Source organism: Notothenia rossii (genome assembly GCF_949606895.1).
Source record: "Notothenia rossii genome assembly, chromosome: 6".
NCBI lineage: Eukaryota > Metazoa > Chordata > Actinopteri > Perciformes > Nototheniidae > Notothenia > Notothenia rossii.
Window position 1 is genome coordinate 46,080,060 of NC_136909.1, and position 24,819 is coordinate 46,104,878.

At 40.3% G+C, this 24,819-nt stretch overlaps 3 protein-coding genes and 1 long non-coding RNA gene across 10 annotated transcripts; 2 read left to right on the forward strand and 2 right to left on the reverse strand.

Annotated features, from left to right (window-relative positions):
- Positions 1 to 1,667: 1,667 nt before the first annotated feature.
- On the forward strand, positions 1,668 to 8,559 carry LOC307045342 (uncharacterized protein). 7 transcript variants are annotated; one of them, XR_013809873.1, is made up of 8 exons: positions 1,668 to 1,756; positions 3,462 to 3,649; positions 4,566 to 4,705; positions 5,353 to 5,518; positions 5,674 to 6,015; positions 6,637 to 6,772; positions 6,983 to 7,090; positions 8,008 to 8,147. XR_013809873.1 is itself a non-coding variant. In XM_079690960.1 (6 exons), the coding sequence occupies exons 1-5, from the start codon at positions 1,715 to 1,717 to the stop codon at positions 5,969 to 5,971; spliced, it is 834 nt and encodes a 277-aa protein (XP_079547086.1). In that variant the 5' UTR covers positions 1,668 to 1,714; the 3' UTR covers positions 5,972 to 6,015; positions 6,637 to 6,811. The 7 variants fall into 7 exon arrangements, 4 of the variants coding, with proteins under 4 accessions (XP_079547086.1, XP_079547088.1, XP_079547087.1 ...); XR_013809874.1 differs by having other exon boundaries at positions 6,983 to 7,036; positions 8,008 to 8,146; XR_013809875.1 differs by having other exon boundaries at positions 6,983 to 7,219; positions 8,008 to 8,145.
- A 497-nt stretch (positions 8,560 to 9,056) lies between these two features.
- LOC307045343 lies at positions 9,057 to 9,435 on the reverse strand. Its single transcript, XR_013809876.1, has 2 exons — positions 9,379 to 9,435; positions 9,057 to 9,336 (listed from the first exon to the last, which is right to left on the reverse strand). It is a non-coding gene; the product is annotated as an uncharacterized lncRNA (long non-coding RNA).
- A 1,995-nt stretch (positions 9,436 to 11,430) lies between these two features.
- LOC307044598 (E3 SUMO-protein ligase ZBED1-like) lies at positions 11,431 to 13,305 on the reverse strand (the record flags this gene model as incomplete). The annotated part of the gene is made up of 2 exons (XM_079689909.1): positions 11,431 to 13,143; positions 13,285 to 13,305. The coding sequence occupies 2 exons, from the start codon at positions 13,303 to 13,305 to the stop codon at positions 11,431 to 11,433; spliced, it is 1,734 nt and encodes a 577-aa protein (XP_079546035.1).
- A 5,020-nt stretch (positions 13,306 to 18,325) lies between these two features.
- Positions 18,326 to 23,607, forward strand: LOC307044599 (E3 SUMO-protein ligase KIAA1586-like; the record flags this gene model as incomplete). Its single annotated transcript, XM_079689910.1, has 5 exons — positions 18,326 to 18,846; positions 20,124 to 20,219; positions 20,386 to 21,165; positions 22,800 to 23,027; positions 23,570 to 23,607. The coding sequence occupies exons 1-5, from the start codon at positions 18,621 to 18,623 to the stop codon at positions 23,605 to 23,607; spliced, it is 1,368 nt and encodes a 455-aa protein (XP_079546036.1). The 5' UTR covers positions 18,326 to 18,620.
- Positions 23,608 to 24,819: the final 1,212 nt, after the last annotated feature.

The window sequence follows — 24,819 nt, forward strand, 5'->3', positions numbered from 1 at the left end:
TCTTTGGTTCACAAAAGTAGTGAAATATATCAATTACACTATAAGCCTATATAAAAGTGTTGTTCATGTCTAAAATGAAAATGTGTAAATTATAATTTAGAGTAAAATATTTCCATCCCTCTACTTTCACCACAGAAAAGTTACATCAGGACTGAATAATGACTTCATATTCCATACCAAGGTTTATGTGATGTGTACAAATACAAATTCAGCATTTCAACTTTATTTTTCAACCAACTATTTATGTTAACATAGGAAACTGTAAAATCTCAATATTTCCAATATCAGAACTTTTTCAACCAACTATTCATTATAAATGTAAAGACAGGGGGTCTTTGTCCATGGTCTTTGTCTGTCTTCCAAGACAGTGGGTCTGGCTGCTGTGTAGGTGGGGCTGATGGTGCATGGCCTGCTGGTGGCTGTGTCGGAGGGAGGTAGGTGGGATTGTCCCGGGTTGATGCTGGGATTGTCCCGGGTTGATGCTGGTGGCTGGATGGGAGGTACGTGTGCTAGGCGAGACTTCTTTGCTGGCTGGGTTGATCGTGATGGCTGTGGTGGAGACCTTTGTATCGAGGTGTATCTTAATCTTGTGGCAGGCACAGATGGAGGTGGAGGCCGCTGTAGGGATGCTGGTCCTCTGGTCCTCGGGTCCTTGGTGGTGATGGCTGTGGTGGACGCCTTTGTACCGAGGTGTATCTTAATCTTGTGGCAGGCACAGATGGAGGTGGAGGCCGCTGTAGGGATGCTGGTCCTCTGGTCATTGGTGGTGATGGCTGTGGTGGAGGTCTTTGAGCCACGGTAGATTTTGACCTGGGGGCCGGCACAGATGAAGGTTCTGGCTGCTGGATAAACGCCACCTCTGGGCCACTAGGCCCAGGCAGCTGTGAAATCTGAAGGAAAAAAAACATACCTTTACATTTAGCAAATCAAAATAACTGTATGACGTATTTTTCTCTAATCAAAAATGGAAATAAATCCACATGCCATATTATGACTTTTATGAAGGATTAAAGCCTTCTTCATTTCCAGTATATAATACAGTGATAACACACACAACCCGGTTGACTGTACTCACTTTAACCTGGCTCTGTTGTCCACTGATAGGCATAGTGCTGTGTACCTGGACTCACATTCAGGTTCAGGTCCGGACTCAAGTCCAGAGGTTCAGGTTCAGGTCCGGACTTATAAGTCCGGACTTGGGTCAAGTTGTGTGAGTAACTAAAGTGAACTTATTGTGAGCTAATTATCAATTGAAAATAAACTCATAATCAACTCAAATTCAAACTCGTCAGGTTTATTGTGCCCCCTTCCAACTTGTGTCTACACCATGTATTTTCTATAACTCTACATGTGTTACTAACTACACAACACAACTACATACATAGTGATGTACATACAAGACTCAATCTGCAAGAGTACAAGTCTATGTGTTCTTGTTCAAGAACAACAGCATATTGACATTGTTTGGGTGAAGTGTTGCTCTTTCGGCAGACACTATATCACCATACATGCAAAGGAGTTAGCTTAGCTACACTACCAAATATGGCAACCAGCATCCCACGCTGTCAGTGTCCACTATGTCTAAGCCAGCTTCCCTTGACGTCACACAGATCTCGCGAGCAGTTGCGATATTTTGCGAGACTTCAGTAATGGCCGCCATATCAGAAGCCAAAACAATGTTTTTCGTCTTTTCTCAGCGCAAATTTCTCGATCTATGGAAGGTTTTAGATGGTTTAGAACAAAAAGGAGAATATACGTAAGTACCGGTTCCCGACGTTCCGGTTTTAACCGGACTTGAACCGAAACTTTTTACAAGTCCAGTACCGGTTCGGCGTACCGGTACGCAGCACATCATAGGCACAATATTAGCATAGCATTAGCGCGCTATTAGAATTTCAATAATATGAACAATTATGAACTCAGACCAGCATTTCACATATTTATACAAGCAGAATACACTTGAAATGTAAGCCAAACTACTGCACGGGAGTCATACACCTAGTAACATAGAAGAACAAAGAAGCTAGCGGACGCCATTAGCCACTGTAGTGGAGCCGAACTAGCTGACAGAATGACATTAAACTACACATAAAGAACAGTTTCAAAAACACTTCTTAGATCGAAATATGACATAATCTTTGTACACACTACTAACCTGTTGAACAGGAGAAATGAATGAAGCAGAGGGAACGTTGTTGCCGTTCCAGCCAGAATGCCAAGTCTGCGGCAGACACATAATAACAACACTTACTTTACGGCATGCGCTCAGCAACACATTCCCTTTTACGGCATGCCCACTGAGGCCTTTCCGTGTCCTATACTGCCCTCTGCTGTTTGTAATGATATACAATATTTAACATAAACATGCCTTCGAGAGTATAACTTAATTTATACAAGACAATATACATTGAAAATGTGCCCACATATTTATGCGGTTATCTGAATCATATTTTCTACCCCTTATATTCGAAAATATATGATTAAATATCTAAAATATGCGCACTTCGACGCTGCGTGGGTGGACTCCAGTTATATCTTTCAAACTAAATCTATCCACTATCTGCTTGTAGACTAACGGTCAAAGGGTCTAATATCCGGGAGGGCCGGGCTCGAGTCTCGGAAAGGAAACGTTTTTTTGTGTTATCTCTTTTCATTCACTTACAATCTTTGTATAAATGCAAAGTATTCCAAGGTCTGCTTCACCTTAATTGTCCCAACTGCTTGGCAACAGCTGTCTGTTCTCCAGTTGTTTAAGGTGGTAGCCTGTCGCCTGCGTTCATGTTTCAAATAAATGGGAATTGATCAGCCTCAGATGTATTAATTTATAAAAAAAAAAATTTTTTAATTCGAATGTTTCTCTTCAGTGCAATTGCAATTGCACATTGCATCATTTTTGTGTTCTTTGTTCTGTTTTAGAAAGGAAGGATTGTTTACTTTTTTCGTTGTCTACAAAACCGGAAAAACAACATAATTGTGCTTTTCCAGACACTGAAGAAAGAAAAATACTATGAATTTTCGGTATCAGGGCTGTTAGGGAAAAGATCAGGCAACATATCTTGAGAGAAAACGTATCTTTTGATCCCGTTTGATTGTGCCACGAATTACACTTATGATGTTTGTCATCTTAAACAATCACTTCCATGTCAAAAAACTCAGTTTGTCGTAAAACTGTTGAAATATAAGACTATGAAAAATACGCAACTAGAAATAAGTGAAATGTGCCAACGTGACGGCCGTCTTGGTGTGTGGTGCGCGACGGGAGATGTAGGTCATTGACTGGTTTCAGGCAAAAAAAAAGTGTTACTTCACAGTTTTACGACACATTTAAATTTTTTTGACTTGCAAAATTATCTTTTAAATTGACAAAAATCATATGTGTAATTTGTGGTTCAATTCAAACGGGATCGAAAGATAATCTTTCTCTCTCCATTTACTTCAATACATACCTTTTCCGAAATAAGGTCCCATGGAGCTCAACCGGAAAGGGAGGGACTTCGCCTCTCTATAAGCATGCAGCAGCAGTAGCAGCAGCCGGAAAAATGTCCACGAGAAACTTCATCTTGCGTTGCAAAAGGACAATAAATGACTGCACAAGACTTCTCCAAACAGATGATGCCGGTCATGCCGTGTTACAATCCACAGTAACGAGGTAAGGGCCAAGCCTATTGCTACTGTTAGAAATTAAAATCAATGTTTTAATGGGGAAATGTAGTTTAAACATGCCGTCAGTTTTAATGCTCTTTTATACTGAAAAACCAGAAATTCTTGTGCACAAGCAGTTAAGCTTTTATTCTGAAAATCCTTCATCTCCGGTTAGCATTTAGCATGTGGCTAATATACGATTTCCTGAAGAGGTGAATTTAGTAGCGAAATGAGAGAGTGGTGCAAACCGAAGCCTACTGACTTAACACTACAACTATAGATGTCGAGATACTACCATGCTGAATATTAAATGAAGGTACAGTTTATTTGAATACATTATTTACAGACGAGAGTAGCATGTGACAACATCCGGAATGACCGGAAACCAAACGAGCCGAGAAGTATTGTTTAGAGTATTGATTACAGCGTTTAGAATGTGTTAAATGAAGAGTGATGAAAGAGAATATGAGGAGAAACTGCGTGTTAAGCATATATTGAATGTGAAAAGAACCTATCCTCTGTTTAAATGCAATAACGGACATTAGAGACGAGGCGAGCCGGCTGGCGGGGAGGAGCCAGCAGACGATATATAAACAGCACCGGAGGAGAGATCCGGGCTCTTCTCTTCCCTATCGAGGAGAGCCAGATCACAGCTGTTTGTCTGACTGAACAATATTCTGTCTGTAACACTACCGCGCCTCTTTTAATTAAAGTACCCAATTGAACTTTCACAGAGACTCCATTTAGTCTCCTATTTTAAAGCTTCTCTCCTGGTCGGGAGAATAACGTACACAGTTAACACTACTACCAACACAAAGGAATGTAGTTTGTTTTTGCATGTAACCTAAACTGAGGTTGTGTGAGATCTTTCACACTTACAAATTCTGTCTTCTCCCCTATTTCACCAAACCGTTTACTGGCAGGTTAGAAACCATGGAAAGGAGCCTCGAGTGGTCACGGGGCAGGCTAATTAACGTCCCTACAGCTGATCTTTTACTTCAGGACCTTCGGGAATATATACTTGAAGTCCGGAGATCTTGGCCTACCACACCCGCACAACAAGGTAGGTCGATGTGATAATTGTTCACTTTAGCATAGGCTTTCGTTGATAAACCAGTGCTAGTATTGTTGAGTACTAAGTGTCCAACAGGCCACTACATTTTAAAGTAATTATTTGTTTTAAATATGGGTAATACCAATATAAACACCTTTTTTAATCTGTAGTTGCCAGCTATTAATTACAACATTCTGGTGAGACGCTCTGAGTCTCGAGTTGTCCACTTAAAACTGTACTCCAAATTCCACCTTTATATCCTGCCACAGTAGAGGAGACGCTATTCCCCCTCCCCCGTCGAGGGCAGTCTGGCCATCTGTAGTACACCACGTATCATCAAACGTGTGAATGAGGACATTGAAAGGGTGCCAGAGGGGGAGTCTCTGTCTTCAGGGTTGGAAGACACAGACTGCAACTATGTATCTCTATGCCCATACACATTTATGCTTTTGTTCTTACTGTATACTACAACTATAGTGTATTGCATGTGCACTGGTTTAATGCCAAACTGCATTTCATTTTTTTTTAAAGTATCTTTAGGCTGGGCAATGACAATAAAATAGACGCATTGTGTGCGTTTCTGGCACAACGGCATAAATGCGTTGCTTTTACAACAATGACAATAAATGTAATCTAATGTTTTCCTGTTGTTGCAGGTCTTTCTGGCTACCACGCCCCACTCATTTTGTTGGGTGGTCGAGGTCCCCCACAATTCAGCATTTCCAGAGAGCAAATCTCTTTTTTGAGGAGCTGTGGTTTTACAGCAACAAAGATGGCACAGATATTAAAAGTATCTCTGCGCACAGTGAGACGGCGATTGAGGTATGTAGCAATGTCTTCAACATTGGAAGTGCCATCTTGTCTCAATTTATTGTAAACATCCCAAGGAGGGGTTGTAGCCATGTTACACTATGCATGTTGTAAAGTAAATCTGAATACCGTAGGTCTCATATATTTAAAACATGTTTATTTTTCAGGCAGTTCCACATGCTGCGCTCTGGGACATACTCCACCATCTCAGATGCTACACTAGACGACCTCATCAAGGAGATAGTGGCTGGGAATAACCAGATTGGCCCTGAATCTGTCAGGGCACAGCTGCAGGCCCAGCAGATGTGGATACAGAGACGCAGAGTGCGGGACAGCATGAGGCGGATAGACCCAGAAGCAGCTTCACTGGACATGTCCTCTCAAGCTGCAGAAGACAACTCCAAAACAGTGGAGGATCTGCAGAAGCAACTGCAGGAGTTAAGAGTCCAGCGAGAGTTTTGCTAACAGAGGTTTGCTGGCTCCGACGACAACATCCGATTCTATACAAGGTAATGTTTTGGCTAAATTCTATCCAAGTTTTTGAGATGGGTTAGCTTATAAAGAATCCTGTTTACCTGCCGTGTGACCGCTGACTATATGCATGCAGTGTTGGAATAAGTACTCAACTTAACTGAAGTATAAGTACAAATACTATGGTTTTAAAATACTCCTGAACTGAACATGTAGAATCATAAATCCTGTGTTTTCATATATAAAAAGTAACTAGAAACTATGAAGGTTAACTAAATGTGGTGGAGTAAAACATATTAATACTAACAACATACTGATAATATTTTACTACAAGTGGAAATCTTCAAAACCTTACCAAAGTAAAAGTATGTCAATATCCACTGCGTTTCCCCCAGTTGCACACGTAAGAATGAAGAGTAAACGTAGTCATTGTGTGTAAAATGTTCCCTGTATGTTTTAGATTATTATTACTGCTGCTAATGTAGTTGCTACATTTTACTGCTGTAGATTACTATACCTGCACCTAGTGCCTTCTTACTCAGTCTATTTGAATTGTAATGTATTATAGCAAACAAGAGGAAAGCATTAGCCCATGTGTTACAGTTAACACGATTGTATTTACTGTCAATTAATGACTGACATGTGTCTTTTGTGTACAGATTCCCGAGCTATAACCACCTGATGGCCTTCTGGTTTTTAATTGAGCCTTCAATTCATTAAATGGTTTGTGTTACTAGAGCGATATCAACTGCCAAGAGTAATGAAGAAGTGGTTACACACGCACGTCCATCAACGGTAGGTTACGTTTCTTTTAACACACAATCTAAACACAAACTGAAGGGAAAATGTCTCTCCGACATTTCATTGCTTTTGTGTAGGCTAAAAGGCTAAAGTACTCAATCCTTTTTGAATACATCAGAGAACTAAAACAACTTAATGTTTTTCCCATAGTGTGCTACACTCATGACATTAATATAGTAACCTTTTTTTGTTTTTATCTTCCAGAGACAGCTGCTTCAGCCAATTGACGAGTTCTTCCTTTTTCTATGCTTCCTGTCGGTGGGTTTGAAAGAGAGGGACCTTGCAAACCGCTTCAACGTACACCAGTCCTCTGTGAGCCGCATCATTGCAACATGGACAAGTTTTCTTACAACTTTATTGGGGTCACAGTGCATCTGGCTTACACCTGCAGAAGTTCAAGCCCACCTCCCAGAGGCATTCAAAGATTTCCCAGACACACAGGTGATCCTGGATTGCACAGAGCTGAGGTGTCAAACACCATCCTCACTCCTCCTCCAAAGTGAAATGTATTCTACATAGAAATCTCACTGCACCATGAAAGCCCTGGTTGGCATAGCCCCACATGGTGCAGTGACATTTGTTTCCAGTCTGTATGGTGGTTCTGTCAGCGACAAGGAGATTTTCAAACAATCTGGAATAGCTGCGTTGTTGACTGAAAACATAGCAGTGATGGTAGATAAGAGCTTCCTGATCAGCGATTGCTGCAAATGCAAGGTGTACTGCCCACCTTTTCTGTCAAAGCAGAAGCAAATGCCAGCCTATGAGGTGAGGGAGACACAGGCCATTGCCAGACTGAGGGTTCATGTAGAGCGTGTCATTAGGAGGATAAAAGAGAACAAACTTTTTGATGGTGAATCCCACATAGGTATTGTTTGTATTCTTATCGATAGTCATGAACTTTCTCTTGTGACAAAATAGACTCTCCGTTAGTAAACGTTTACTCTGTGTAAAAGTGATTTCTGTGTGTAAAAGTGAGGTAACATGTGTAGATGAATAACATCAACTTGTATTCGTCCCACACATACACACCTATAGATGTAGTTATATTTGTGTCTGTGACTTTATATTGAATGGGAAATAACTGGAAAATACCTGTGTAAGAGAGAGACTCCTGTCCCGCCTCTCCATTTTATTTTTAGTTGTGCATTGTTATTTGTGCTTTAGAAACATTCCACTTGAACTTTATTTGAATGAACTTAGTAGTAATTATTGTCCTATATTTCTTTCAGATTTCACAGCTGCCTGGGCCTAGGAGAAAGAACCTCCATCTGTGCCTGCACCAAGGTCAAGATCTACCGTTGCTCAAGGGCCTTCACCAGAGCCATCACCACCGAGGACCAAAGGACCAGCATCACTACAGCGGCCTCCATCTGTCCCTGCCACAAGATCAAGATACACCTCGGTACAAAGGCCTCCACCACAGCCATCGCGATCAACCCAGCCAGCAAAGAAGTCTCGCCTAGCAGACGTACCTCCAATCCAGCCACCAGCATCAACCCGGGACAATCCCACCTACCTCCCTCCGACACAGCCACCAGCAGGCCATGCACCATCAGCCCCACCTACACAGCAGCCAGACCCACTGTCTTGGAAGACAGACAAAGACCATGGACAAAGACCCCCTGTCTTTACATTTATAATGAATAGTTGGTTGAAAAAGTTCTGATATTGGAAATATTGAGATTTTACAGTTTCATATGTTAACATAAATAGTTGGTTGAAAAATAAAGTTGAAATGCTGAATTTGTATTTGTACACATCACATAAACCTTGGTATGGAATATGAAGTCATTATTCAGTCCTGATGTAACTTTTCTGTGGTGAAAGTAGAGGGATGGAAATATTTTACTCTAAATTATAATTTACACATTTTCATTTTAGACATGAACAACACTTTTATATAGGCTTATAGTGTAATTGATATATTTCACTACTTTTGTGAACCAAAGACTTTGGTGAACAAAATCTGAAACACCAAAAAAAATGGATGACATGAGTACATATGTGTTTCACAACAGTTTTGAAGTTTTCCAAAAATCGGATTTCTAAGCTAGGTTTCTCATAAGACAGTGCTCTAAGGTGAGTGAATTTGCATTTCTAGCAACACCAGAGACTACTGAACATTTTGACATGTAACACCATGCCATGTTATAAGAAGTACATTTAAAAGTGGATTTAAGGAGACATCTAAAAATTGAGAAAATACCTTCACTTCACACTCCAGAGGTTTAAGGAAAAGGGTAATGCCATTTTATTTAAAAAAAACAATGAAGGCAGGTTATATTGATATATTGATTGATATATTTATTATATTCAAAGGCAAATTAATACTTAGTCCCCTGAATCTGGAATAATGCACAATTTACAGCACAGCCTCACCATGTCAGGAACTTTTCATCTACAGATTGTTTTGGTCTGGCTTTACCCTTCACTGATTGGTTACAGACACTTTTAACTTATTGGCTAAGGAAATCAGAAGGAGGGGCTCATTATCATATAAAAAACCGCGCGAACATTCGCCCGTATATTGGCCCGTTTTTTCACGCGAAAAAACGGACCTCCCCGTATGTTCGCGCGTTTTTTCGCGCGAAAAAACGGACCTCCCCGTATGTTCGCGCGTTTTTTCACCCCCGTATTATGGCACTTTTGGCTTTCCATATTCCATACTACGGACGAACATACGGGGAGGCCCGTAAGTTGGTGAGAAAAAACGGGCGAACATACGGGCGTATTTTCGCGCGGTTTTTCATGATAATGAGCCCCACCTTCAGTTTTGCATAGCCAGTACATTTAAAGTGTGTGCAACCAATCAGTGAAGAGTTAAGACAGACTAAAGCAATCTGTTGATGAAAAGTTCCTGTAACATAACTGTTCATTGTGAGATTTATATAGATAGAAAGAATAAAGAATAATCACAATAATTAAATCTAAATTAAACATGTACAGTAAATAATATAAAGTATAAACATATCTACAGTCACAACTTCATTATTGTTATTCATACTTTCTGTTATGTAGTTTATTAATGTTCCCGTGCTTTCAGTTTCCATCCAGTAATATAATCACAATGCTATTTTGAAGGTGTGTTCAAAACAATCTATGTAATGCAACTTGCTGTACATACTGCTATTGGGGAATCTGATGTATGTTGTAATATTTGTGCCGGAGCCGCTTCATCCAAAACAGTACTCCGGTTAGAGAGATGACACCTGACGGGAAATAGTCTCAATTGGTACACACTGTGAATATGAATGGGAAAAATGATTGTAATAAATGCTTTTTAGACAAGAAATATAAAATTAACTCAACTAAAGTTGCTCAGTATTTTTGTATTGTCAATACTATTACTGCATAACTAATATCTCACATCTGAAGGTTTAAAGAAAAGGTACCTTAAAAGAAAGATTGGTCTTTCAATACATTAGCTGATTGATTTTGTCTTTTCAATTGTTTATCTAAAATCAAGTAGCTATAACTGGTACTTATCGTTTGAAGATACAGTCTGGTTATAATGCTGTTTGAAGGAGGCACACAGATAAGAGCACTAACTAGCTAATGTATCTTAGCTTGAATTAAATGTATTTAACGTATAATGAAGTGACTGCAAATAAATGTATCACAAACTTTATAAAAACTTTTATTTCAGTGCACAAATACACAGAATACATTCAGGTCAATGTAGAAAAAAAAGAAATACTTTAGTCCCCTCGGTCTTCCTCTCTTTGACGTTTCCTCATATCAGTAGAGGAAAAGTGTGTGTGTACAAGATAGATATTAATTTTACTCCACAATTTCCTACCGTATTCTTAAATAAGTATGTAATGCAACTGAAAGGTACACTAATAAAAGTAAAACGTTGTATCAACAAAAAAAAAATAGTGTAGAGAAATATTTTACATTGACTCAATGAAAGTCAATTTCTTCAGATCAATCTGTATTATTTTAACTCAATTTATTTGAATGAAAAACAAGTTGTTCACACAACCAGCTTTGGCCTCTGAGGCAGCCATTACCTGATCTTAGACATGTTAATAAGTACTAGGGCTGCCCCCGACCAAAGATTTTCCTGGTCGACCACTGGTCGTCAGGTAAGGCCACTGGTCGACCACTGATCGACCAGTGGCGCGAATGAAAGCGCACGCAGAGACAAACCGCCTTTTTCGCGCAACCGGCAAGTAATTAAATTATGATTCTGAATGTGTTGGAAAAATCAACAAGTAGACTGTCTTAACATTTTGTTAATTTATTTCAACACAACACACCATATAAAAACATCACACAACTTATGAACTTTTAAAACCAACACAATAACTTTATAAAGCAAACAAAAAACAGTCTTCTGTTAAAAAACTAAATTTAAACTATATTTTTCGTTTCTTTTAAACATGTAAAATAAATATAAATTATATAAACAAACGAATAAATAAATATAGGCTCAAGCCAACTTAAATATTTAAATATCAGTGCAAAAGTAAACAGGCCTATAGAGAAGTATTCTCAACATGAAAATAAAACTTTCAGTTTTTTCCTGAGGTCGGAATGCAAACAAAAATTATAAATATACCGCAAAAAATTAACTTAAACACTTCAGTTTAACGAACGAAGAACGAAAACTATAAACTACAAAACTATGGTGTTATATTAGGCTAGGCCTATACCTGACTTTCAGGGTTTCCCTCCGATCTTAGTCTTCTCATATTATGAGACAAGAACACGAGTTTGTCTGTGTTGTCCGGGAGAAGTGAGCTCCGTGTCTTGCTCACAATGAAGCCGGCTTTGGAAAATATGCGCTCCGATGGCGTGGATGTGGAAGGGATGGAGTGGATGCGCTTAGCTGCTCTGGCAAGCTTGGGATAGCGTTCCTCATTCATTTTCCACCAAATCAGTGGTCCCTTGTCAACCTTGGTTCTGTCCTCCAAGTATGTCTTCATTTCATTTTTCTCTTCTTCCGTCTGTTGATCTTCATCAAAGGCCATCAGCATTGATATGTCCTGCTGCTTTTCCCTTTGCCTCTTTGGTGTGGGCTCACTTTCCTCTGCGCCGCTGCTGTCCTCTCTCTGAGCAGTAGCTTCTTCTGCTGGAGATAAACTCTCAGCCAGATCCCACACCGTTGTGTATGCATCGTCCCGTTTCTCTGCACCGAGGAATGACAAGCTCTTGAACCGTGGGTCAAGGACTGCAGCTTGAATATATATGCTGCCCTCCAGACTCCCTGTGAGCTCCCACCTTTTGTCGATTTCCTCTGTGATTTTTTTCTTAACTGCTTTCACGGTCGTGCTGTCATCATCACGACTCAACAAGTGGCGCCTCTTCATGTTGACGAGCATCGGCAGCGTAGCAGACAGAGATGCGTTTATATCTTGTGAGAGCAGCTCGGTGAGGGTGATCATGGGCCTCAGCACGGAGACAATGTCCTCCGCTGTCCTCCATTGGGCAGTTGTGAGATCCAGATCTCGGTCAGACTGGTGGGTGTTCCCGGGTTCTGAAAGCACAGCTGTAACCGGACATCTCTGTTCCAGAAGACGCTCCAGCATTGAATAAGTGGAGTTCCATCGTGTGGAAACATCTTGTATCAGTTTGTGTTCAGCCACATTCTGTTGCTTCTGTTTCAAAGTGAGAGCTGCTGTTGCCTTGGCACTTTTTTTGAAGTGTCCCACAAGGCGTCTGGCAGCAGCAATCACTCGGCAGATGGGATCTAATTTAACAGCCGCGTTTATGCACAACTGCAAGGTGTGCCCCGCACAACGAATTCCCTGGACATTACCCCAGCACGGGTTTTGAGATAGCTGTTTAGCGCACAACACCATATTAGCGGCATTGTCGTGTACCACAGCGACCCTCTTTTCTGGCGGAATCCCAAACTCCTCCATCACTTCGCTGAGTCGCTCCGCTATGTTGGCAGCTGTGTGGCTCACCTCCAGCACTTTAGTCTCCAACACGAATGAATGTAATTGCCATTTTTGGGAAATAAAGTGTGCCGTCACAGTCATGTAACCATCCATTTGGTTGGAGGTCCATGTGTCAGTAGTGAAGCTGACTGCTGTGCAGGCTTTAAGTTTCTCCAAAAGTACCTGTTTGGTCGTGTTATATTTGTTTTTAATGGCGTGCATTACGGTGTCACGTTTGGGTACAGTGTAACCCGGTTCGATGAACTTCATCATCTGTTTGAACCCTTCCCCATCGACAATGTTTACAGGTCTCATGTCCAGTGCCACAAAATCTGCAATTTTGTCGGTGATGTCTCTCTTCCTTTTCTCGGAAAGAGGGGGCTTCAAAACGAGTGTTGTCTGTGAGAGTTTCAATGGCGGCTGCGAAGATGAAGTTGAGGTAGATGCGGTGGCCCTATCAACGTATAGTGGATGAGCCTATTGAGAGAAATGCACATTAATTTAAGTTTACACTAAGCCTAATAGCCCATAATATGACAATACATTTTATCTAACAGGCTTTTTATTAAGGCTAGAGCCGCAGAGCGTCCATCTTTTAATGGCTTGAACGGTACTTACATGTTTCAGGTGATAAGTCATGTTTGTAGTTGATGAATGATAGGAGAATATTTGCTTGCAAAGTTTGCATATCACCTTCTTCGGGTTGTCTTTTACTTTTTCGAAATGCTCCCAAGCTCTTGATTTTACGCCTGACATGGTTAAAACTATCAGCTTATCTGACGTGAAAACAAGTGACTCACTGTCACCTCCTGTTTCCCGGTTTTTTTTTTTTTTTTTTCTCAATCTTTTTTTTTTTTTTTTTCGGCGACCAACGACCAATTAAATCTTGACCGACCAAAGACTCTTTGGCCGACTAACCTTTGGTCGACTAATCGGGGGGCAGCCCTAATAATCTACAATAAAATCTTGTTTAAAATTGTGTTACGATGTCTAAAGTTACTGATAAGTCACATGTTTCCTGCCTGGCCTTGCCCTTGGCATTAGTTTATCATTACGGGGCGCGGCCCCCGAGCCAAACAGCAGCAACCAGCACGTTGCAAAAGTCTCAATAGTAAACTGTGCCGCCGAAACATAATTTCAGCCAATCAGCGCCGTCAAATATTTTGGTCACGAGAGCGCTCACGTTGGCGCCCACTTTGGCGCCCACGTTGGCGCCCACGTTGCTTACGTGCGTTGACGTGAGTTGTTTTTTAGACTCGTGAGGAACTGGGGTAGTATCTATAGTAACGCAGTGTAGGCGGAGCCGTGACTTCATCTTCAATGAACTCCCCAGAAAAACAACACCGTTAGCTCTTAGCACTCAGAGCTCACAGTTCTTCATATCTGTTCAGAAACTAGACAAAAGTTAAACAAGTACAAACCACATACTGTCTGTGTCATGGCGAATACAGTCGCTGGTTTATTTATGTCTGTATAGGCCGTTGTTGTGAGTGTGGACGGTCGGAGCATTTACAACGTTAGCTTAGCCAAATCTCCATTAGAAAACACGCATTTTAAAAGGTTTTTCGCCTGCCGTCTGTCTGCAGACTTGTCAAAGCCTTAATTCATGGTTTTTACTATCCGGTATCAGTATGTTGTTACTTCGGCATCATTTTGAAACGTACAATTCAATCACGGTCAAATATGTTCATCTTGTTGTAGTTGTAACCCCCTTGACAGTGATTCTCTCTCGTGATATTGCGGTGCGCGAATATCCTATGCATTACGGTAGAGTCAAACAAAAATCCTCCCTCTGTGTTTAGATGAGAATAAAACAAAAACTGTCCAGTATCAAAGACTCATTTCACTTCAGGGTGATAGCAGGACATCCCATCTAGTCACTCAGAAAAAATCAGGACATTCTGATGTAGAGTTTCAAAATAAAAGACCTTTGAAATCTCTATTGTATGAGTTATCATCCATATTTTTAGATGAGAATAAAACAAAAACTGTCCAGTATCATAGATCCATCTCACTCCAGGTTGATAGCAGGACACCCCATCTAGTCACTCAGAAAAAATCTGGATATTCTGATGTACAGTTTCAAAATAAAAGACCTTTGAAGTCTCATATATGAGCTATCATCCCTGTTTTTAGATGAGACTAAAACAAAAACTGTCCAGTATCATAGATCCATCTCACTCCAGGGTGATAGCAGGACACCCCATGTAGTCACTGAAGGATTATTTGAATTATTTGAAGTATTAAAGTAACGTGTTATGGCAGGAAAGTTAAATCTGGTATATTCATTTTAATGTCACCTTATATATATTCATGTGTGTTAAATTTGAAGGGACAAAGTATATTTTCCCTCCCCAATATATTGAGGTGAAGTCTTTGTGTTTAGAGAGGGATGCAAGCAGGGGACATCCTAATTTGGGGATAGCTCCAAAACTCTGGAATGTTTCCCTCATAAAAGAAGAGGGTGCGTTACATATGCTTAGTGCAAATATGTGTGTTTTCATTGCAGTAAATATATGTGCTACATGATTACTGTTCAACTATACCTCTGTTCTTATTCTTTCATGTGTGGGTACTAAATGGCTACAAACAGTGTGGAGAAATTAGCTTAAACATGTTTTATTACTCTATATGAAATGGAAGCAGCTTTTATGATAGGGACGAGAGAGCATTTTCAGCATGTCAATTATCAGGGAAATCTACTTGTTTTCAATAGATGTGTGTGGTTAATTACTTTGTATTAATAATAACAGTATGTGTAAAGGAAGCTGGAAATATACAATGTGAAACCTTTTATTTGAAGTAAAGATGTGAACAATAGCTCAAACAAATGGAAGGGCTGTAGGACAAATGAGTGTGTTCTCTATATTAGGCCTGTGTGAAGTTTGACTATTTGAAAAGCATCTCTAATACTGCTTAAGAGCATAGGTAATGTGTTCTTCGTTATTATTGATATGAAAGTGATTTACATGTATTACGTATATTTAGCCAACTATAACAACTATATCTTAAAACATACTTTTAACTTGGGTGTGGCAGCCTGAGGCGGGAAGATGGACTCAGGGACAAAGGGCCATAAAGGGGATGTGTGTGTGCTGGCTGCAAGATGTGAAATAAGATAAGGAAACTTGTTGTTTAGAGCAGGTTCGTGTCTGGTCTTCGTCAAACTGAAAGAGACTTTTTGTTTCCGGGTTTCTTCTGCTGTGTCGCACTGATTGGGTGCGACAGGCCATGTGTTGGTCTCTCCCAATAAGATGACCTCTGGGGGAAAGCACGCACACACCTCCTCCTGGGTTTTAGTATGAAAGCCTGTGTTTTCCTTTGGTTCGCGCTCTTGTTTTTGACTGGCCGTTCCTGAGACCTGTCTCACACGGTGATAGAACCTGAGCCCGGAGTACCCTGCAGAGTGCTTCGTGATTCCTTTGTATTTGTATTGTTACTTTGTATCATTAAAACAAGATTATTGTTTCACTTGCATTCTGGTGTTTCTTAATCCCTTCCTTTTTACGAATTTACCCAGCTTATCAAACGACACGCGGAGACGAGGTTGGTTTTAAACATCCTCCAAATCTCCAACATCACTCAGAAAAAATCAGGACATTCTGATGTACAGTTTCAAAATAAAATACCTTTGGGGACAGGGATGATAGCTCATATATGAGACTTCAAAGGTCTTTTATTTTGAAACTGTTAGCCAATGACCGTTTGTATCACTCCTGTGGTCAATTATATTTCCAGGTAACCTGTTAAATAAAATCATCACTCCAGCCGAATGTGATGTTCCATGGCTGAAAAGAATATTGCCTCCCCATTGTACTTTCCAGAACTTAGTGTCTGCGTCTGCAGAATGAGTTTCTTGCAGAAAAACGTAATTTGCCTTTTGTTCCTTACAAAAAAGAAAAATTGCCTTAAGTTTCACATTGTTTTTTAGCCCCCTAGCATTTAAGGATATGAACGATAAGATTGAAAGAGCAAAGATAGAATCCTTAAGAAAATGCGCAAAAGAATGCGCAAAGGAATGCGCTATATCGATGCGCAGGAGTGAGTAACGTAGCCCTTAACAAACACATTTAGTGCAATAGCTCACAACATTTTGAATGTAACCTGAGACAAGTCCAATCCTAAAAACACTCAAACTGAGAACTTCAGCATACCTACTGAGGACCGAAAACCTGCTCCCTGTCCCTCCAGTAAATTACTGCGGTGTTTTTCACGTTATTCCGGGTCCACTCTTTTGTTGTGAATCAGCGCGAAGCTTTCCTTCAGAAAAGCTCTTTTCCCCTTTCTCCTGGCTTCTTGAACCAGTGGCCACAGCTTGGATTGAGCCTCCCGGTCCTCCTTGGAGAAATCCTCTTTGAAACGAATGTGCATCTCATTGCAGACTCTCGCATCTTTGGGCTTTTTCCAGATCTCGTCACGAACAGTCCTCATCCTGAACTGAATGATGATTGTAGCTGCATTACCCTTCACACCCAGCCGATGGACAGTGTCTACTGAGTCACGCAGCTTTTCCACAGACAGCGGAACAACTCTTGTGAGTATCCCGATAACAGCTTCTCTTGTGTTTTCTCCTTCTTTTTCAGGCAGACCATTCATCCTCAGATTCCACCTCTGTTTGTAGCGTGCTTGCTCCTCTCCAGACTTACGTAGTAAAGTGTTATCTTCCAGAAGATCATCAAACTTTTTCTGAAGAGCAGAAATGTCTTTCTTATTTTCTTAAGCTGCTTCAGTGTTTGCTTCAATGCGTTTTTCAAACTTTTTTAACAGCTCTGTCTGTTCATCCATTTTTCCGGATAAGACTTGTATCGCCTGGAGAATGGTGCTGCTGCTATCCTCTGCCATTTGTGTTTCGCCATGAACCTTTGATTTCTTTGGATTCGGTCCTTTAGTTGGTGAGTGGTCCCAATTTATTTTGTGTCCCTTAGAGTTGTCTGCTTCCATGTCCTCAATAACCGAGTCGTCACACGCCTCACGGAGAACTTTTAAGTTGTAATCTTGGTCGGTCATGCTAGCAGGCACTTTATGTCAAAAGTGTTGGTAACTGGAGAATTAAAGTAAAATGTGACTATTTAAGCTTCTATAATAACTTAAAGTGTATCATGAATAAGCTATTGCCTGTCGGTTTTGCAGTCAAGGACTCAAATCTAAACTTTTTCTACGAGACTGCAACGTTGTTGCTTCTTACTCCGCCATCTTCCCGAGCAGATCTCGACGCTCTGGAGGAAACGACCATGGATGTATGATAAGAACGGAAACGACGTCCCATTGCTTTTAAAACTCATTTCCCTGCTTCTCGTGGTTTCCATAGAGGTTTCTCAATAGAGAGGCAAAGTCCCTCCCCTTCCGGGAGCCTCCATGGGACCCCGGAAGCGGAAAATTATACATTAAAGTCAATGGAGAAAGAAAAAGTTATCTTTTGATCCTGTTTGAATTGTGCCACAAATGACACATATGATGTTTGTCAATCTTAAACAATAATTTCCATGTAAAAAAAAGTCACAGTTCGTAGTAAAACTGTTGAAATATAAGACTGTGAAAAATACGCCACTAGAAAGACTACAAATCCCAAATCGCATTCTGGGTCGCGTAAGTGATGTCATAGGCGCAGTGGTGTAGTCCAGGGTATACGCAGGTATACGGCGTATACCCACTTATTTTTCAGACACCATGGCGTATACCCACTTCTCAATCACCGCTGGTGCGCATTATTTAGTAGTGGCTCAATGTCATTTCATAGTACTGTGAAGACTCATGACACAAACCTACTCTGCCTCATATTGGCTAACTCTATGCCTTCGCTGGTTAGATTGGTCAGGTTTTCAGCGCGAGAACTGATGAAAAACCAATCAGAGGCAGAGTAGGGCGGGTCTTAATAAGGGGAAAAAACTGCATATAGACAAATGTTAATTTACTTTCAACTATTTGCCATTACAAAAATTGTATGAACTGTTAAAATGAAGCGAGCCATTCAGACTAAAATTTCCTTTTACAATAAACGTCCTTGTGGAACTACATCGGCCAGCAGCTCAGCTACAGATAGTGAGGCTAGAACACCGGAGCTGTTAGCTGATAGCCCTGTTATCATCAGCCCTGACATCAGCCCAACACCTGCGCTCCCTCCGTCCCCCTCATCCGTTGAAGAGGATGCTGACAGGGAAGGAGATGAAGACGACAATAACGGTGGGTCTCACTTCTATATTTTAAGATTTTTGTAACAAATCGTAGCTAGGTAGTCATATATACTAACATAAAAGTAGTAATAGCATTATTTTCGTTAATAGTTGGTTTCAACTTTTAAATTTAGTATTTCTGATTCTAGTGGCACTAGTTAGCTATTATAGCTTCATGGCAATGAGCACAGCACACCTTAGTGAGACAGAAAGACATTTGGAAAATACATCCATTATTTGCTGCAATCCATATTTATTACTCTGAACTTTATTGTGTCCCTTATGCTAAGTGTCTGCCCCAACTTTATTTTCCTGACATTTACATTTATCTTGTACACAAAATCCATCCCCATACACCAGAGATAGCCTGAAGGCTTTTCAAGAGCATAGCTAGGTACCACGAAATCTGAAGAACGTTAGCGCTTAGCTAACGTTAGCTAACATAATGCTAAGATCATCGTGTGTTTGGTGACGTGACACAGCTATCTGCTTAATTGTAACATTAGCTGTGGCAACTGAAGATTAGTGTTTTGGATTGTCAGCGTTTTCCTGTCAAATGGAGATAAAAAATTAGCTAGCTAGCACTAGCAGCTACATAATTTGAGGTCAAATGTAGCTAGTGCTAATTTATAGGAGACTGCACAATCTGAGGGTAGATGTTGGCTGCCAGTGGTCTCTTCTAATTAAAGACAGCCATTTATCCCGCCGATCTACCTCTTTTAGGATTGAATAAAGTCTTATATCTGTGTTACTTTGGCGACTGTTGTTTCAGCCAACAGCTTAAAAATAGCAAGGGCATTTTGACCTTGTGCGACGCACAGCCAGATTCGGGCATAGCGACGCTACGTGGAATCCACGAATTTGGATACATTATGAAAACGGGTACTTTTATTTTGAAGGCAGGATGCGGTAGGAAGTAAAAGACTTATATGACGGTAAAAGTTTAAAAGTGCGTCTTCCTCACGAAAGGAAACGTGCTGTTGTTTACCAAGGACCTGGTTGAAAAGGGCACAAGGTTTGTCTGTGTTTAGGTCTAATTTGTGTGCAACATTGAGTCACGTCATAACGCCTTTTCTTAGAAGAGTTTTCACACTTTGTATTGACACAGCCATGGATAAAGCTACAGCTAGGCCCTGTGTAATTGACTATTTGACTATTTGGGGGCTAAAATGAAAAATCTAATAATGCAGATTATGAAGGTGACGACTTTACACTTTTGAATAGGTTATGGTCATTGTTCCCCTTTTATAGCCTATAATTCAATCACTTTTGTTGTTCTTCCCTTAGACATCAATAATGACTGGCCTGACCTGTGGACTGTCAATCAAAAAGAGGATTTTAAATCCAAGAACCGCTGGTTGGGATCCAAAAACAAAAAACTTGGTAAGTTTAGGTATCTTGTTAGTTTAGGTAGCTTCTGAAACAGTGGACACACATTAATATTGTGTGCGTGTGTGTGTGTGTGTCCTTTTATGTATATGGGAAAAATAGACCATGCACACATACAGCTGTGGATACAGTAGTTACATTGTATGTTTATGCTTCACAGGATGTCTGGTTTGTAGCAGTGTGAACTCTATTGGGATCAACGAGGAGCAAGGTGTATCACTCTCAAGAGAATGGATGAACTTTGAAATTCAAGTGTCTTCTCAGGGAAGTAGAGAAACAAGTCTGTCAGTCTTGAGAAATAAGATCAGGAAACATGCTTTGTCCAAGGCACACTCTCAGGCTGTGAAGGTGGCAGAACAACAAAAAGAATCGGCCATTGAGAATGCAGTGGAGGTTATGACTGAGTCCTACAAGAAGGAAACTGATGCTGTGTTCCGAACAGCCTACCATTTGGCCAAAAAGAACAGACCCTTTTCTGACCATGAGAGCCTCATTGAGCTGCAGGAACTGAATGGTGTTAAGATGGGCTCAATACTTCATTCACGTTACAGTGCAACACAAATCATACAACATGTTGCCAGTGAGATGCAGAGCAAAATTGTGAGTAACATAATAGCATCATCCACGAAGTTAGCTGTCCTTATTGACGAGGCCTCTTCTTTAAGTCACAAACCTGTCATGACAGTTTCTGTAAAAGCGTCAATTGAAGGAGCAAGCCCTGAGTTCATATTCCTTGATCTAGTTGAATTAGACAATCAGAGAGCAGATGGCATAGAACAGGCTTTACTCACCTGTTTAATGAAGGCTGGCTTTACAGAAGAGTGGCTTCTTGAAAACTGGGTAACATTTGTGTCTGATGGAGCCAGTGTCATGCTAGGAAAGAAGTCAGGAGTAGCAACCAGGTTGACCTCGAGATTCCCAAGGCTCTTTGTGTTGCACTGTATGAACCATAGGCTGGAACTAGCTGTGTCAAATGCTGTTGATGAGGTGACGGGTGTCAACCACTTTAAAATATTTATGCAGAAGCTATATTCACTTTATAGTAGGGCTGCAACAAACGACTAATTTGATAATCGATTAATCTATCGATTAATGAAACGATTAATCGATTATTCGGATCGTTAAGGTTTTAACTGTACTACTACTTATATCAATACTGCTTATCGATCCGGTCCTTTTAACGATAGTATTAACGGTTCTTTTGACAAGAAATAAGGTAAACTAACTAAACAAATTGTGAACAAAACTAACATTGCTTTTTATTTTAATTAAATGCATAATATTTCACATCAAAAGAAACAACAATGTTTTAACAAATCATATTAAATAATGTGATGACAGAACTGTAAACCGAATAGCTGAAACTTTAACAAAATAACTCAGTTACCTCTAATCATTAACCTATGTTTTTATAACTGAATTAACTCTGTGTGTTGCTGCTAGCATACATAACACCTGACGTGGAAACGTTACTCGTGGACAGGGCTACAGAGCTACTAGAAAGACAGTCGAACCCGGTGCATTCCTCCGTCTGAATGTGGTGCACTTTTGCTAAGTGTTTAGACAAATTGCTCGTTTTACCGCCTTTATATGATAAACTGTTATTGCACTTTTGGTAACAAGCATTGTCCACATCGAGACGGCTAAAGTTTAACCACACCTCGGAGCGCGTTCTCTCCGCCATCTCCTGCTTGTGTGTGTAAACTGCCCCGCCCCCTCGCAAGCAGGCGGGGGAGAGATCGAAAATACATTATAGACGCATTTTGTAGTCATATTGCATATTAGAAACTGAGTTGGCGACACTAAGACTGCGATATAATGTTTATGTAGCAATAATACATATGACATATGTTTTAAATGTCTCTGAGTCCTGTACCGATAAAAAAGAGCGATAACGTTGGAGCTTAACGGGGTGTAGAACACATGTGATGATGTCACCAACGAATCGACGACTGAATTAGTTGCCAACTAATTTGGTAATCGATTTTAATCGATTAAGTCGATTAGTTGTTACACCCCTACTTTATAGTATGTCGAACAAAAATGAGCGTGAACTCAAAGATGCAGCAGCTGAAGTAGGCTCACAACTTCTTCGCATTGGCAGAGTTTTAGATGTACGCTGGGTGGGCAGTAGCTTTCGTACTGTTCGTGCTGTGTGGACATCCCTGGGAGGTCTTGTGCAGCACTTTAAGAATGCGTCTTCCGATGAGATGAGGTCCACCAAAGAGAAACAAATGTACAGAGGTTTATTATACCGTCTTCAAAGTCCTGAATTTATCTGTGACCTTGGGCTCATGTATGACACTCTCCATGAACTAAGTGTCCTGTCACTGGAGCTTCAAGCTCATTCTATAACTCTGCTCAGAGCAGAGCATCTGCTGAAATGCTCAATCAGAGTGATACAGTCTTTCAAAGAGAGTCCAGGTGAAAAATACTGTGAGGCTTTAGAGGCAAAAGAGGCTGGAGAGTATCGCTCTATAGCTCTAGTAGGAACTGCAAAGCTGAAGTCATTCAATCCAGGCCAGTTCTTACAAAGCCTTGTGAACAATCTTGAGCAACGCTTGTCTTTCGAAGATGCGGTCATCAAGGACTTCAGCATCCTTGATCAGAGTAAATGGCCATCAAACCCCAGCATTCGCCATGGTGAAGACCAGGTTAAGCGACTGTGCAAGCGATTTCACTTGTGCACAGACCAAGCACTGAATGGGATGCGAGACCTACTGGAAGAGCCCAATAGTGAGCCCAAGGACCTAAAACCACCCATGAACTGTATGAAGACATTCCCTGTCAGCACAGCAGAGTGTGAGAGGAACTTTAGCCTTATGAACAATATAAGCTCAGACAAAAGGGCTGTACTACTGATCTCAAACATATCAAACTTGATGATGATTAATATCAACGGCCCCCCTACTTCTATGTTTGATCCTCAAAAGTATATGAGGACCTGGTTGAAGAGACACCGTGCTGCCACTTCTATGCGTTCAAGGCAATGCGGTGTGAAAACTCCTGCAGAAAGCAAGTCTGTCTGGAAAATACTGTAATATGAGCACTTACTTAGAAACCCAGCACTGGGTTGAGAGAGTCACTTTGGTTTTCATGGATATGTTGTAAAATGTATATATTTTTGTTCATTGTTAACTATATATTGTTGTTTTGTAACATATCGTTTTGAATTTATTGTTGAATTATTTGAATGATGATATTCAATATTTGTGGTGATATTTATTTATATATATATATATATATATATATATATATATATATACACTATATTGCCAAAAGTATTGGGTCACCTGCCTTGATGTGCATATGAACTTAAGTGACATCCCATTCTTAATCCATAGGGTTTCATATGACGTCGGTCCACCCTTTGCATCTATAACAGCTTCAACTCTTATGGGAAGGCTTTCCACCAGGTTTAGGAGTGTGTTTATGGAAATATTTGACCATTCTTCCAGAAGCGGCAACTGAAGTTGGATGAAGAGACTGGCTCTCAGGCTGTGCTCCTAATTCATCCCAAGGGTGTTCTATTGGTTTGAGGTCAGGACTCTGTGCAGGCCAGTCAAGTTCATCCACACCAAACTCTGTCATCCATGTCTTTATGGACCTTGCTTTGTGCACTGGTGCACGGTCATGTTGGAACATGAAGGGGCCATTCCCAAACTGTTTTCAAAGTTGGGAGTATGGAATTGTCCAAAATCTCTTGGTTAAATTACCTCACAAATGCGCTTCTGGAAGAATGGTAAAAAATTCCCATAAACACACTCCTAAACCTTGTGGAACGCTCTGCTTATTTATATAACAAATAATTCACTCATGAGAAGGAACGACAGATGTCCCGTAATATAGTGGAGTAAAAGTAAGATATTTTACTTTGAAATGTAGTGGAGTAAAAGTAAAAAGTCCCCCAAAATGGAAATACTTAAGTAAAGTACAGATACTTCAAAAAAGTACTTAAGTACAGTAACGAATTACATTTACTTCGTTACTGTCCACCACTGTGTGTAAGTAATACTGAGTAACTATACTGGGTTAATATTTTTGGGGTGAACTAAATAGAGTATGTCATTATAAAACAGGGCGATAATCCTTTGCACTATGGGCTGCTTAAAAAAAATTGCAAAACTAAGAGTATACCCACTTCTCCAGGGACCACTACACCACTGCATAGGCGATAATGCTCCAAGACTGGTTGCGACTCGCAATTAAAGCAAAGAAGAAGAAGATCTCATAACTGATTTATTCCCTCCAATAAATTCACTTTTAAAAGATGCCTGTGTGCTTTGAACCAGGTTGTAATCACAAAAGTGATCATACCACTTGCTCGTTCTATCGCTTCCCGTCTGGTGAAAGGACCAGGAGTCGTTGGACCAAACATATCAGGTAATATACAGGACTGTCTCAGAAAATTAGAATATTGTGATAAAGTTCTTTATTTTCTGTAATGCAATTAAAAAAACAAAAATGTCATACATTCTGGATTCATTACAAATCAACTGAAATATTGCAAGCCTTTTATTATTTTAATATTGCTGATTATGGCATACAGCTTAAGAAAACTCAAAAATCCTATCTCAAAAAATTAGAATAGTTC